This window comes from Micrasema longulum, unplaced genomic scaffold, assembly GCF_059751315.1.
Source record: "Micrasema longulum isolate JH-2025_06_02 unplaced genomic scaffold, ASM5975131v1 h1tg000140l, whole genome shotgun sequence".
In the NCBI taxonomy this organism is placed as follows: Eukaryota; Metazoa; Arthropoda; class Insecta; order Trichoptera; family Brachycentridae; genus Micrasema; species Micrasema longulum.
Genome location: NW_028277346.1, coordinates 1032260 through 1048833, shown reverse-complemented (window position 1 = coordinate 1048833; position 16574 = coordinate 1032260). Strand labels below are relative to the sequence as shown.

At 34.9% G+C, this 16574-nt stretch overlaps 1 protein-coding gene and 1 long non-coding RNA gene across 2 annotated transcripts; both read right to left on the bottom strand.

Annotated features, from left to right (window-relative positions):
* Window positions 1–2812: 2812 nt before the first annotated feature.
* Window positions 2813–4380, bottom strand: Ephrin (ephrin). The gene has a single exon (XM_088242480.1). It carries the CDS (start codon window positions 3659–3661, stop codon window positions 2867–2869), a length of 795 nt encoding a protein of 264 aa, XP_088098606.1. The 5' UTR covers window positions 3662–4380; the 3' UTR covers window positions 2813–2866.
* Window positions 4381–5962: 1582 nt separating this feature from the next.
* Window positions 5963–7907, bottom strand: LOC148284224 (uncharacterized). The gene is made up of 2 exons (XR_015825382.1): window positions 7800–7907; window positions 5963–7331 (listed from the first exon to the last, which is right to left on the bottom strand). It is a non-coding gene; the product is annotated as an uncharacterized LOC148284224 (long non-coding RNA).
* Window positions 7908–16574: the final 8667 nt, after the last annotated feature.

Here is a 16574-nt window from a genome sequence, read left to right as displayed (position 1 = left end):
GTACTATTGGGTACAAGCTTATGTATAATATTTATTTATTCACTGCGTGTCCAACCATAGAGCGCTAAAGTGGTGTGATTTATTTATTTACGTGAGCTAGTACTTGAGCACAAAAATTTAATAATTTTAAACAGGATTTTGCTTGTATAGTAAACATTTTAAGAGGAAAGTAAAACACAAGGACAGATTGTTTGCATGAATAAATTACCGCATTTTGCAGACAATATTCATCAATTAATTTTAGAAAAAAATGTGTTTTAGACGGGTTGAATTTTCAGAGCAAAAAAGGGCGTCTTATGGTCCAAAAAATACGGCATTACTTCAATACTTATCACTTTGGTGTCCATAGGTTGGATACGCATAATATAACTTTGTAAAGGGAGGACCCCAGAAAGTGTATCTATTTGCATATTTGGGACCTCCTGGAAAATAAATACATGCAATATTCCCACCACCATACCATATTTGACACGATCAGCGAAAAGGTGACGTAACCCACAAACATATATAAATTAGCAAGAAGGGTCCATAATGCGTTTTATAAAATTATTCCTATCCATTAATACATGGCGCTGCTCTTATTATTACCAGTAGCTCAATTACAAATAACTATCGACAGGCTTAAAAACATGCTAAGCATATTTATTGTGTATGCAGACAATTGGTAGAATTCCATACTTAATTTGGTAATGTATCCAAAATAAAACAAGTTTATTGGATTATAATTCTACTTTATTTTTTATAAAATATACAAAGGGTATATTGTGACGCGTTTCGTCTTGTTAGGAGTTTGTTTGAAAATGTCTAAACAAGACGAAACGCGTCACAATATACCCTTTGTATATTTTATAAAAAATAAAGTAGAATTATAATTTGGGTTGTGGTCCTGTGGCTAGTGTCTCGGACTCACGGACCAAAGGTCTGTGGTTCGAATCCCACTTTACCCCAACTTGATTCCATTTTCTAATAGTGAGTTATTTACAACTCGTTGAAAATGGCCCTCAAAATTAAATATTTGGGTAAATCATAAGAACGCAAATATTTCTTTTTTCAAAAAAAAAAAAAAAAATAATCCAATAAACTTGTTTTATTTTGGATACATTACCAAAATTTACATGCTAAGCATTTGAGCGATCACAATGAACAATAATGAACATGCGTAAGTTATCGCAGTCATAAGTCAACGCGTGTGTAATATCTAAGTCAACGCTCGTGTCGTTTTGTTTTTTGTTTTCCTCGTAAATAAATACAGCTTATTGACGAAAAATCGGCGTTTACCGTAAAAAAGAATACAAAAAAATTTAAATTAAATTACAATTACCAAGGGGACTGCTTTTCTTGACATTTGGCTTGCCAACTGCCAGCTAAATGCAATTAATAGCATGATAAATATTAAATAAATAAATAAAAATAGCAGTTTTGGAATATTTTCCATATTTACACTGGTGAAATTCAAATATGTGATTGTGCGCAGGGTTGTACGTCGCGAAACGTAAATATTTTGACATTTAATATTAGGTGTTCACGGATGTTCCATTGTGATCGCGAATATGATAAACAACCATGGTGAGAAATTGTTTTCACGTCACTCATTAGCACGTCGATAGTTATTTGTGATAGAGCTACAGTTTGTACACAGAGCTATGCACATTATTTTTTGTTATAGACGGGTAGCCTTTGCTGGCGCGCCTTTAGTTCTTCCTTCCAAATGGTTTTTGAAATAGTTGACTGAAATGAGATGGACAACTGGGTTGGGCAATTACTACCCCGCCTGAAAGGAAGTTTTTCTTGGGAAAGGCACGGCGAATGCGACGATCTCAGTTCCACATGTTTGCGGATTACGTCGCTTCTGCGCTGACCGCCTCATTTCACAGATACATAAAGGCACAATCTACAAATAAAATGGGTTTATTCAAGATGCGTACCTAATGGGTTGCGGTGAACAGCTGCTCTATAGATTCCGAAATTTCTTGCAAATAATTCCAATATCGCCAGCGTAGATACCAAATATATAATATTTTAAAAAACTGTACATACGTTGCCGAGTTACACTTAACCATCACATTTAAATACGGCAAGGATTATTATTTTATCAAATTTATACACATCTTATTGTCAATTTAAAAAATATTAAACACAGACACGGTTAGCGTGGTTTGTTTTATAAAAACTCAACACGTTTACGATTGTTCGTCTATTCTTTAAAAACATATTAGTACCATTTTGTTTTAACTAAAATATATGTAAATTACACTAGATATCGATAAAAATAATACTTTTTTAATAATCCTTAGAAAACAAGAAAATACTGAATCACATTGTCTTCTTTTAAAACTTAAAATGGCTAATTTCATTTATTAAATAGTTTGTTAACACATAGTGCCGCCATACTACAGGAATTGTACAAATTAGTTTCAAGCCATTGGTCTTTGTCCATTTCTCCCAAAGAAAGTGCTTTTTTCGCGTGAAATGCTGTACACAATTCCCTCTGAATATCAAAAGAAACTTCTCAACCTCTCCGAGGAAAGTCGGCTTTCCATAGACAGTATGTTAGTAATCACAGATGTTTATAAATACGTTGAGATTCGTAATGAGAGACTGTTCGGGTGGCGAACAAGTCCTCATTTTGTTCATGAGACACACGGATGGCACAGAAACTTTAATTTACAATATTATAAATGTTCGATGACACAAAACTCGCGCTTCGAGAACATATTACGGAGAAATATGTCACATTTTGCGACGAGATATCATTTCACAGCACTTTTTTCAAACGGGGAGTCTTAAATTTTTTTCACGTATCCCTCCAAAATTTTGAAAGTGGAACAGTAGGTTACACGGTGTTGCCGCTGCGACGGTACCACATTCACCGTCCCGCGTCCGCGAACAGAAACCGGGGTAGGAATATCGCGGCGAGCAGGGGGAACACGAGCGGGAGGAACGTGTTCCGGTTGCTCCGCGAGGTGGACAGCTCGCTCTTGACGACCTCGTTGGGGCTCTTGTCGTTCTTGCGCGACTTCTTGGGGGTGGCGATCTTCGGCGGCGGCGTGGCGCGCGGCGCCGTGGGCGGCGGCGGCGGCGGCGCGGTGGGCGGCGGCGGCGGCGACGGGCCCGGGGTGTACTCCTCCGCCTTGCAGCACACGCGGAACACCAGCTTCATGTTGTTGGTGAGGCAGCGCCCGCCGATGCGCCGGTGCAGGTCCTCCTTGCTGGACGTGCTGATGAAGTAGTAGTCCATCCCCGGGAAGAACTCCAGCCCGCCCGGCTGCGGCGTGAACGGCCGGAACGTGATGGAGAAGTACATCAGCTTCTGCGGCTTGTCGCAGATGGCGATTATGCGCGGGTTGGGGTTCGTGATTCTGCAGGTGTCGTACTCCTCCTTCGACACGTTGTAGATTATGTACTTCTCCGCGTTCTCGTCGAAGAAGTCCGGCGCGTACACCGGGCAGATGAGGTGCACCTGGTCGTACTCGAACTGCGCGTTGCCCTTGTTCAGGTCGAACACGTGATCCGTGTTGTCTATCCGGAAGATGCTGTTGGTGGTGTTCCAGTGGATGTAGAAGGACTTGGCGTTGTTCCCCGCGACCGCGTCTATGTAGAACGTGAACAGGACGAAGAACCACCGGGCCCCGTTCGCCCCCCATCTCGCCGTCTGAACCATGTTGATCGGATCGGTCGACGGAACTTCACAAAAATCTCGCAGCGCTCGCCGAATTCTTTGACGTTTTCCCAGCGGTCATTATCCCGATGCCCCTTATTTAGCGTAATCTCGTCATTTCGGGACCGACCGAAGCGAATTATCGCGCAAAACACCGCAGCTTCGACGACGAATCGGGTTTTCGAGTCCGAATCTGATACTCCGCCGACCCGATGTTGATATCCGCGCGCGGATGACAACAAAATACCGATTATGTATCCCGAATTTCGACGTCTTATTTCCGAATTACGCGGTCACTGCGACCGAAAAGGAACGTAAAATTGATAACTAGGCGTGTTTTTGGGCATCTTCAATCGCACAAATCACTTTTTAGAGTTCCCGCACGCACATTCCGAGGGCAGTGACGTTTTCGTTGGGCGAAATTCGTGGACATCCACCATGTTTTATACTGGTCGTGTAGACCGAAAAGAGATTCTATTCACTGATAAATCGCGGAATTCCATCGGACGTGGCCGGACACGGGATGTTTATCGACTCGAAAACACACAGGACTCGGTCGCGCACATTCGCCGGCGGCGGAAAATGGCCGTTTTCGAAAATGAAAATCCGAAATAAATCAATACATCACAGATTTTTACAATACACAGCCTTCCTTTGTATTGGCATTCTTTCATAGATTGCGCTCGGGTTGACGCTCCTCTCACCTCGCGGCGACTCGGCGTACTAAAGGCGGTAGCTAGCGCCGGCTGCGCGACTGGCGGCAGAGAGCGGTACTGAAGGAATTCGTCCGCCAGCGCCGCCAGGTAAACGTCGGTGAGTCTGGAACTTTCGCAAATATTTTACTTTACTTCGAGCGTGTGAAATGTCGAGAGTCGAGAAACCTTATTTCAAACAGGCTCATCTTAAATATAATATTTACTTTGTGATTCATCGAACATCTTAAAAGGAATAGTATCTAATATGCATCTTCCATTACGTTCGTTTAAATGTAGGTTTCAATCTGTCATTCCAGTACCAAAATCCAATACAGTTCAATAAAGAATTTTTATCGACAGCGCTTTAAAACAAAAACTATTTACAGAAACATCGTACGAATAGATCTTGAATACTTGTTTATCAGAAAAAAAATTCCCGCCATGAAGAGACTTATCAGTCGATTAATCAGGCATCAAACATAGTATGTGCCGCGGTAGAGAATATTGTTAATTATTTTTTACAGCTTGGCCATAACCAAACGAAACCGATAAAGATCTTGGCTAATTTTTTATAGATTCGAGAGAAAGATACTTTATAGTGAATATTTCGAATCAGATATTAATAAATAATAAAAATTCCTTATTAAATAAACGATACACATTAAAGTAAGGTTATTTTGTGCAAAATAATTTTATTACATTTTAGTATCTGCCTATCTTTACCTAAAATATTTTCGTACCGTAAAACGCTGCAACTTTGCCGCAATTTTGACTTTTTTTGTAGATATCTCTGAACCTATTTATTATTATGGCTGTTAATGCGTTTTAGATGGAAGACGGACCTAATGCCTAGCCGTATAAGTTCCAAATCCTTTTAAATCTTGCAAGTTTTCCTAATTACATGCATTCAAAGTCGTAGGCAAAGTTGTGTGCAAAAGGCGCAACTTTGCCTCGAAGAATACCTCAGTAAATATAATGTTTCTCTTTATAGTATTTTTTTTCCATATGCAAGAGTCGCTGTGCTTGACCCCGGCAGTCAAATGATTGCCATTAAGGAAATAGATTTTTATTCACAGCTAATGGGGAGAGTTGTAGCAGGTACCACAAACTTCCCATACAAACATGTCGGTAAGTGTAGGGTTGTGCCAAAAAAAGATTTTTTTTTTCCACTTTTATTTCTATTTTTTCCTAAGTTAAACAAATAATCAGAAGTAAATCTAAATAAAGTTGGTAACAGTAGGTATTAATATCAGTCTATTATATCTATAATAATAGGTAGTCTTCTCTCTCAAACCTAAAGTTACTTTTTAGGCAGGTAATTAAAATTTCAGCAACACAAAGTAGGAACAATATTAAAAGCTATGACACTAAACAAACATACGTAAAAAATAAAACGAAAAACAAAAATAGCTAACTGTTTAACCAACATCGTTACTTTTTACTTTTAGAAACCACTAAGAATATATTTAAAAAAACTAGATATGCTTAAAACCAAACAAGCTAATAATAGTCTTATTTTGCTGAAAATACCGTTAAGTATAAAATTAGCATGTTATAACAAAAGATTGAGTCTTTTTTCTCTTTTTGTGTATTTATTTTCGTAACCTTCTTTATTTTTTTAGCTTTAGCTAGCTCTTCTGCTTGTTCAGTTGAAATAGATTTACCAGGTATGACTGGAAGCTTGCTGTTTTTGCCTGTTTTTATTGGTTGTGATTGTCTATTTTGCTGTAAAAACTCCAAAAGGCTAGCATCAAATTGACGAAAATTTTCTTCTTGTAGTGTTGGCATTTTTAATGTCACTCTTAAGGGATTGAAAGGAAATATTCCGGATCCTTCAAATCCTTTACATATGTTGATCTCTTTTGTAATGTTTATTTTTGACATTAGCTCCTGCAGTAGCTGCGGGAAATGACATTTGTTGATTGTGCTTGTAGTGATGTGTGCAGCTTTATAATTTGTTAAAATTTCACACCAATGTCGTTTCATTGGTCCAAAAAATGCCACGTCTAGTGGTTGAGTAAGGTGTGTAGCATTTTTTGGAAGAAAAGTAAATCTAATGTTTTGACTTTGACATATTTGAATTGTCTCGACACTTAGGTGAGATGCCAAGTTATCGCCGATAATAAGTTTTACGCCGTCACGAGAGTCTGCCCATGGCATAACTATAGTCTTGAACCAATCATCAAAACAAATCATATCGAACCATCCAGATTTGGTGCGATTATACCTAGCATCTTTTGGACCATTTTCACACCACTTGGACCACAAATGATCTGCTTTGTAAACCACATAAGGTGGTAGGCAAATTCCGTCAGCAGTTCCGCTGAACATGATTGATACTGAGCTTTTGCTTGCATTAATTACCCTTTCTGGGTGTTTTGTGCCTCTTTTGAAAATACATTTTTTAGATCCGGGGTCGTCACTTAAATTTGTCTCATCAAAATTGAGAATATTACTGGTGGGAACATCTTTAAGAGAAATTTTCAAATTTCTGTAGTATTCGTCCATTTCCTCTACTGTTTTTGCAGCACGGCTTCGTTTTATATTTTGTGTTGCCCTTTGTGAAAAATTGTGTCGTTTTAAGAAAAAACGGGCCCAGCGTTCACCAGGCATTTTTCCTTTAAAAAGAGCAGATTTTCCACTTTTTAAAAGGTAGTTGTAAACTACAATACGCAAATCTAAAAGAGAAAGAGGACAACCAAATTCTGCTGAAATATTCACCACGTCCGCTATGTGAGCTTCTTCCTCAGTTGAAAACTCTGTAGGTCGACCAAATGGTTTATTATGTACGCTTTTGACTTTGTTGCTAATTGTCCGACGTGGGATCCCAAACTGCTTTTCTGCTTCGTATGATGAAATAATTTTTCTTCGAACGAGATCTACAGCAACTTCCAGCATTTCCTTCGAGTAATCAGAATAACTACGAGCTCCTACTCTACGCCTTCTTCGCTGTTGATTGTTTGCCATTTTTCACATAACTGCAATAGAATTAAGATTTCCATAATTTTTAGTATTCAATTTGTCCTCGAAATATCGTTTTATCAATAGATTTGAGATATTTTGTAAACTTATTATAACGATCATCGATAGAGATAAACTTTGAATTAAGTTATGTTTCGAACACTTATATAAGTAGTGTGTCATATTTAAATCATAATTAAAAGTTTATTTGTATTACTAGAAATAAACGAAAAAAACTTTATCCGGGTAAATTATATAAAGTCAAATAAATTCAAATTTCGTTTAATAAAAAAATTAAATTAAATGAAAAAATCAAATTTAAGATAAAGCACGTTGACTACTAGTGATAACCCTAGAACCAGGCAAAAAGTACAAATCGTGTTTTCAAAACACTGCACAACATTGCCTAGCAAGTTTTTTTGATGAAATCGTGTACTTTTGATAAAAGTATCAAACAATACGAAAAATATACAGTATTTTCTTACCCCGGGACGGTTTTACTTTTCAAAAACACTTTTGGTTTTTCTTGAACTTTAAAAGTTTTAGGAGACCAAAATTTCACGACTCCTCCTGCCGACATTCATCGCTCAACTGAGAGCGCAACAATGGAGTTGGCGTTATGAAAAATAAAAAAGGTGTTGCCAGGACAATGAAAAATTACTACCAAATGGTAAAAAGTGAGAAAAAGCCAATCAAATGCGAAATATCGTAATCGTAACGAAACAGGAAAAGTTGTGGCCGGTAGGAAAAGTTGCAGCGTTTTACGGTACCGTAAAGCGGGATATTTCTTTTTGGTTTTTTTAATGATTGGCGTTATCATTGATAGAAATCTGCGAGGCTCAGGTCCAGTCACTGGCTTCTAGCTTCTAGGTTGAGAAAGCTGTCATTTATTCTGCTTCATTGACAGATTAAGAATACATTCATCGAGCATGCTCGTCACACGATAAAAACTTTAGCGCGATAGATCTTTTCAACGAAACAATGTATTGTTTCAAAAAACATTAAAATTGCGATGGAGACGTTACAAGAGTAACATTTTTAGTTGTTGTTTTTCATTTTATTTATTAGTTTTCATTATTTTATTATTAATTATATTCTTATTTATTATTTTTAGGCTAGAACAACGCGAAAGCTGGTTAGTACCGAGGTTTGTCAACAAGTATGGCCAAAGAACACTTCATTATACAATTACTAATTTTTTTAATAAGCTTCCTACGCAGATCTTAAAAGAAAATGTTGACAAAACTTTTAAGGAAAAAATAATTAAATGGCTAATATGTAACAAAGCTTTATATTGATTATTATTTTATGATAACAATCATCTAATATAAATAAGAAACCTGCTGACCAGCCGGTTTCGCGGTTTAGTGGGTTTCATTATTGTTCCTTTTATATTTTCTGTTCATGTTTACCTTCTTAAATAAAAATAAATACAAAAAAAATATATCCTTTAGTTAATATCACATTATTTGTATATATTTGTAATTAATAAATTTCATAAAAAGTACGTGTTTTTGTAAAATTCTAAACATAACTACTTTTACACATCTAGTAAATGTTATCACTGTAACTCACCAAAAAAGGAGACTAACTCTTGTGCTTGGAGAGTGACTTGCACTGTTTTAGTTGTTTGTTTATAAGAGTTTATATAATTTTAAATACGAGTACATGAGAAAGAAAAAGAAAAACCTAGGATATATAAAGAAAACATATAAAACAATAATACATTCATATTAATTAAAATTTAATTAAAAAAATTCTTTAGATTAACTTAAAATTTATTTATTGATATGTTATTTTTAATTGTTTTTAGTAAATTGGGAAGATTATTATTATCGATTAATATTTACGATTGTTTTTTTTATATTTTACTTATTTATTTATTTTTTACATATTTATTACAGCAATTTACAATGAATTATTTACACAACCAATTGATTGAGTAGTAAAAGTATCTATATATATTTAATTTTTTGCTGGTGGTTCATCTAAACTGCCTAACTAGGGATAGCTTCCCCGTTGTAAGGCAGTAAATTATGTATTTTATAATAACAAAAAATCATTACAATTTTATTATTATGTGTGCTTTTTCAGTCTTAAAAGTAAATAATAAATATACAATGAAAACATAAATAATACCAAAATCTCTATATCCCAAGTCATCACTAGTAAAGCAAGAAATCAGCTTACGTCCTTCTACATCGGACAACAATTTTTCTGACTCCCTCCGACTAATACAGATTAAAAATGCATTAAAATTACTATATACTAATCTATAAATTTAGATTATTACGGTAAACGTCCGTTTTCTTTCATTCTTCATATTTTCAGGCATCTCATTATAAAATTTCAACCCTTATATCATAGAATTAAGAATAGTCCAGAAACCGCATACGCACATCAAACAGAAGGCGACTAAACTATTCATGAATGAGTAGGTTTACGTTTTGACCCATTTATTTATTTATTTATTATGGATAACTTATATAGCGCCATTTTCGTAATAAAATACCTCAAGGGCGCTTTACATGGTGATTATATTGTTAAGTTAATTTTATTGAAGTTTTTAAATTTGTAATTTAATTAAAATAATTTATTTTGTTGTCACGTGCTACGGATTTATTCAAATGATTTAGAGAACAAGTGGGTTTTAAGTTTTTTCCGAAACATCACTTCACTTTCACAGCCTCGCACCTCTGCTGGGAGAGCATTCCATGCCATAGGGCCTGCGACCGCAAATGCGCGTTCACTAAATTTAGTGCGCTGTTTGCGTAGAGGTATAATAACTTTTCCTCTCGCCGTAGACGTAGCTGATCTAAGCGTGAGACGCCTGTCAGCTAGTTCATCTGGAATGCATAGTTCCCTTAGATATTCCGGAGCCGAGTTGTGCAGTGACTTATACATAAGCCAACAGAGTTTGTATTCGACCCTCTGTGGAAAACGTAGCCAGTGTAGTTCCCGAAGTAGTGGAGTGATATGACTGAACTTAGAGATTCCGAAAATAAGTCTCGCTGCGGCATTCAATACAGATTGTAGGCGAGTCATTTTGTTCATTGGTAGACCTGCATAGATACCATTACAATAATCTACTCTAGACACTACAAAGGCATTTATTAATTGACGGGCGGCATCAACCGGCAAATTTTTGCGTATGCATTTAATTTGTCTCAGCTGGTAAAAGCATGAACTTATCGTTCTACTAATTTGAGCGTCAAGAGATAGGTCAGAATTGAGTAAAACTCCCAGTAGTTTAACGGTGGGTAAAGCGGTACTCCCTACATTAGGTAGAGCCGTATCCTGGATCAAATTCTGTCGTCTGGCTGAAGCCACCCACAGTTGTTCAGTTTTTGATGGGTTTATTAGTTTCTTTGTAGACGTCGCTCAGTACGCAACTCCTGATTCGAATTTAACCATGCCGTGTTGTGTGTTTTTAAAGTGTAGAAATACTACTAGGATCTTAAAGAAACAGGATGCAACCACATTTTATTTGTAATTATCAAATGAATGTGTTTGTCACAAATGCATTACATAAAAATTGAATTATTTTTCCATCAGTCAGATTGTCGAAGAAACAAAACGTTGCCAGGGTAGTAATTTTTTTTACCCTACTTTGCTCATCTAATGAGAGAACTTATGAAAATTGGATCTCGGATTATACAACTCTATCGTGGACATTTGACCGACATTATCTTTAAAACATCAACTATTATTTAACATGATATAAAAATATCCGTTTTATGTAAAATAAAATTTGTTTTATATTTTAAGTTCAAAGTTCATTAATTCAATTACTGTTATTAAATGACCCTTTACTTATCTACTCTGTTGTGTCAATCAATGTTTCCGAGTGCACAATAAAATTGTAGAAAAATTAACAAATTGTTTTTTTTTACCTTACATTTGTGTTATGGTTATATTCTTCGCGATCTGGCAATATTACTCGGTGACTTCAAGTATGCGCGCGGCGAAAGTGTGTCTAAGTGGGGGAATTATTGGACCCAGTACGATGTATTCAAATATGATTCTACGCTCCTTCTAGACTATTCTTAATTCTATGCCTTATACATTAAGTTATTCAGTGTTTTTTATTTATTTTTTTAAATGTAAAATTTTCATTTGTATATTATTCGATGCATTTCGATGTAAAGAAAAATTTTGAGTAAACAAATAAAAACTGCATATTTTAAACCAGACGTTAAACCTATGGATTTACCTCCAATATGAACCGAATTGAGTTTTGACAGTTGTGATTGTCAGTTCGTTTACTGTTTACCTCCAGTAATTTTGTAATATTAGTGTGTTTTTGTGATTGTTTTCAAAGTTTATTTAGTTTTTAAAGGGTTGCTGGTCAAGGAGTACTTCCCAGGTATGCCAAATCAATCATTATCTTATTATTTTTAACTTAACTTATGTTTTTAAATTTCATACTACTGAAATGTTCATTTCCAGTAGTAAATTGTAACAATAATTTTTGTTGTTTTTTTTTTCTTTGCGATAAGATTTTTTAGTTTTATATTATTTCATTTCCTGGTAGCCTTATCTTATTCCTGTTTCAAGTTATATAGTTATGTACATTTCTATTTAATACGATTTCACTCATAAAATTCGGAAATAACACTGGATACATTTTCCACAGAGAGTGGAATACAAACTCTGTTGGCTTATATATAAATCATATAGCAAACAGTGCTATTTGTTTTTTCAACATTTTTGCTCCTATGCGAAGCCCGTAATTTGTATTTTTATTTGTTGTTATTCTGTATGTATTATTAACTAATATGGCTGTGTTGGTTTCTGATACAAAAATGATTACTTGTGTCATGAAAACGTGTAAAAACCTTTCGGATAAACATTGTAAAAAGGATTGTGTAACTTTTCATCGGTAAATTCGTGTTCATGAGTGATTAACAAAACTTAAAACAATGAATAATTATTTTTGTAAACATCAAACTACACCTAACAACGCAATTGCGAAACTCTTCTTAGTTACAGGGGTGCATTGACAGGAATCATCATCATTCCATGTCCGCTCTCTAGTTGGAGCATATGGTATCTAAATTTTACTTTCCAATTCCAATGGGAAAATGTCCATTTGAATATTACAAAAAATACAACTTCTCCCTTTAAATAAATAAAAGAGATATGCCAACTCTAGTTTCCTATGTAGACTCGTGTTACACCACAACCAGACAAGAGTTTAAGTTCGAACGATTGCAGAATGTTTGTATACCGCACGCAAAACTTTTGAAGCCTATGTAAAAACTAAAATTTGTAATATGCTACTACTATGGGGGAACAGGAAATCAAAATGACGTAAACAGACTACAAAGACAGCAAAATAAAATATTGAAGCTAGTATATGACCTTCCTTATCTAACCGCAACTAAAGAACTTTTTAAACAAACTAAACAATTAAATGTAACTGAACTCTTTAAACTAGAATCCTTAAAATTTATTCATAAATTAGCCACTGATGTAATTGTAGACGAAGAATTAAAACTAAAAAAAAAACTGTAGTAAACATGAACACAATACGAGAATATCAGAAAAATATCTATAAATTTAAAACGAGAAAGAGACAATCGAGACTAATAAACCATGGACTGAAATTATACAATAAACTACCAGACAAAACTAAACAAAAGACTCAGACAACCTTCACAAAAGATGTTAAAAATATTATTATTAACAGTAGAATGTGAATTTTAAATGCAAAAATATTTTCTTAAATGTATGTAACCCGTAAGGGTTTATCAATGAAAAATTAAAATAAAATAAAAAAATAAAAAAAAACTACACTGGCTCAGTAGCGGGCATAGAAGAAACATTCATATTCTATCATTTCATCACAATATTTTGAATAATTCCATTTCGCCTGTTTATCTGAGAGAGCTCTTATAACATCTATCACAACACGGACTATCTCTTCGCTCTAGTAACGAGAGAACCCTTTTAATACCCCTTCATTGCTCTAATTTTCTTGCCTCCTCTTTTACAGAAGTAGCTGCTCGATTGTGGAGTAAACTACCCACTAACTTTAGAGATGCCCCTTCTTTATTTAACATACATTTAAATCAAGATTGAAATGTCACTATCTAAACGTTTTAGTTGATCTTTTCTCACTTTTCTTTCTTTCCTATCACCTCTCCTCTTCTCTCTTCATAGTATAGTGTAAATTTCTAGTTAATTTTTGTTTTAAATTTTTGTATAAAAGTATAAGATTCTGCATAATTACCTAGAATATATCCATGTATGAACTTGTAATTTTCTCAATCTGAACGGTTTGGGTAGGTAGGAAGAAATTGCCGACAATATGCTCTTTCTTATATGTATATAAATAGTATATTTATATAAAGTGTTAAAAAAATCTCTTCAATCCGTGCCTCATGTCTGAGGATGGTGATTACGCCTGACTCCAGGCATGGCTCGTCTGTGGACAGTCTCCCTCCATCTGGAACGGTCTTGTGCTCTTCTATAGGCATTCGTCAGTGATGATTCTGATAACTCAGTGACTGTACCGCTCCATCTTGTCAGTTGACGTCCACGCGACCTTGTCCCTTCGACACTTCCCAGGAGAATAGTTTTCTCCAAACTATCAGAATCTCCCCTGGAAATATGCCCAAAGAACTGCAGGATTCTTTTCTCGCACATGGATATCAGTCTTTCTCCTATGTCCAGCTGTCTACGGAATCCGCAGCACTAGCCGCCAACACCACATCTCGAAAGCTTCGATTTTTTTCTTTTCAGATTCCCTCAGTGTCCAACACTCCACACCATACATGAACACTGAGAAAACCAAGGCCTTCACCAGTCTCTTTTTGGTGTTAATGGTTGTACTGCGATTCTTCCAGATCTTCACCAGCCGACTCATAGCACTTTTGGCAATACCAACACGTCGCCGTATTTCACCTTCACACCCACCGCCATCGCTAGTGAGAGAACCTAGATAAATGAAATTGTTGACTCTTTCTAAGTTACGCAGTAAGGATAATGGCGCTACTTTATTAGCTCGATCAATGATCATAAGCTTAAATAAATACTCGAACATAAATAAAGTTTAAGAAGTGGTTGAAAGTTTGACAATGTTCGCATCAAATATAATTTCATTTAATATTTCTTGGAATCCTAATATACGCGGATATTAGTCGCCTTGCCAACAAATACTTAAATAAATATTGTGTAAGAACAAAACATTTAGTTACTCAGCATTGCAAATATGCCATTAGCTAATGTGATCATTTAAACATACTAATTGTCTGAGTATTTCCTGTCTAGATATGTCAATTTTCCTCAAAATGACATGTCTCAATGGCCCGGATGTTTGAGCAATAAGTTTTTAATTTATACGCTACAATTTTAGCAAAAGAAAAATAGCAAAATATTAGTGCATTTATAAACCGTCGAAAAGCGTTCAAAGTTTTCTTAAAACATGCTGTAGAATCGAAATATTTATAATCCAAAAACTCTTATTAAAAAATAAAAAATATATATACTATTCCATAAAAAAGGGTACGAACCATAGAATTAAGAATAGTCCAGAAACCGCATACGCACATCAAACAGAAGGCGACTAAACTACTCATAAATGATTAGGTTTACGTTTTGACCCATTGGCATAGAATTAAGAATAGTCGAGAAGGAGCGTAGAATCATATTTGAATACATCGGACTGTGTCCAATAATCCCCCTACAATGGCCTACTTTCTTATACTCTTTTACTTATAGTCCAGAAACCGCATACGCACATCAAACAGAAGGCGACTAAACTACTCATAAATGAGTAGGTTGACGTTTTGACCCATTAGTTTCTTTGTAGACGTCGCTCAGTCCGCAACTCCTGATTTGAATTCAACTATGCCATGTTGTGTCCTTTTAAAGTGTAGAAATACTGCTAGGATCTTAAAGAAACAAGATAATATCACATTTCATGTGTAATTAGCAAATGAATGTGTAAGTAGCAAATGAATTACTTAAAAATAGAATTACTTTTCCATCTGTCAGATTGTCGAAGAAACAAAATGGAAATTTCGTTAGTGTTGCCAGGGAAGTAATTTTGTTTACCCTACTTTGCCCATCTAATGAGAGAACTAATGAAAATTGAACTTCAGATTAAACAACTCAGTAGTAGACATTTGACCGACATTATCTTCAAAACGTAAAATATTATTCAACATGATATAAAAATATTCGTTTTATGTAAAATAAAATTTGTTTTATATTTTAAGTTTAAAGTTCATTAATTCAATTACTGTTATAAAATGACCCTTTACTTATCTACTCTGTTGTGTCAATTAATATTTCCGCATGCATAATAAAATTTTAGAGCAATTAACAGATATATTTTTTTAAACTTTATTTTTAACTTTTGACAAAAAGTTATTGTATTTTAGTTAAACAATGATGAAGTACGTTTTTTTTATCAGAAATACTAAGAAAATGATTGAATTTATCTAATGTAAGTTCATTTTATTTTTTTGATGGTGCGATTTTGAAAGAACAATGATTTAAAGGGGCAAAATCGTATGATTTCCTTACTTTTTATCAGACAGCCGTAAGAGGATACGCGGTTTGACTTTTACCCGCTTTTACCCGCATAAATATGGGTTTCAGCTCTTTAACTTCGAAAACGTCAAAAGATGAAAGAATCCAAGGAATATAGATGATATGGGCAGAATGGTGAATGTTACACAGTGCGTAAAGTAGCCGCTTAAACCAGCTAACGACAGGTCATAAACCCTGTAGATGCCCAGACTTCTATATTACCTTCTCTAAAATATTCTTCATCTCGGTTGTAATATGTTACAATTAACAACTTCCTAGGGAGTTAAATTCAGTCCTTGTTTACAAAAATTTGAACAAACTCAAAATATTTTTTAAAAATATTACGTCTGTAACAAACGTAAACATTTACCTAAATAAAAGAAAGGTACCTATATTAAAGAAAATAGCAGTTAAAAAAAAAAAGAGATTTTTTTTTAAAAGCATTCTTCGAAAATACGGCATACAAATATAAAATAAATAATAAAAAGGTAAAGACCCAGAAAATTTTATTTTGGCACTCATTCTAAATAAATTCTGTTCTTTTTCCTGAACCGGAAAAACGAGACTTTGATTTTGCCAATTTTAACTAGGCATAATCAGTGTGACATGCAGTTGTGTTCCGCCCAGTATCGGGAAGGCACTTTAAGGCACAGAAAAACTATTTTTACAACAACAACAACAAACCATCACGCCGTTTCAGAGAGGATAGAACGCCACAT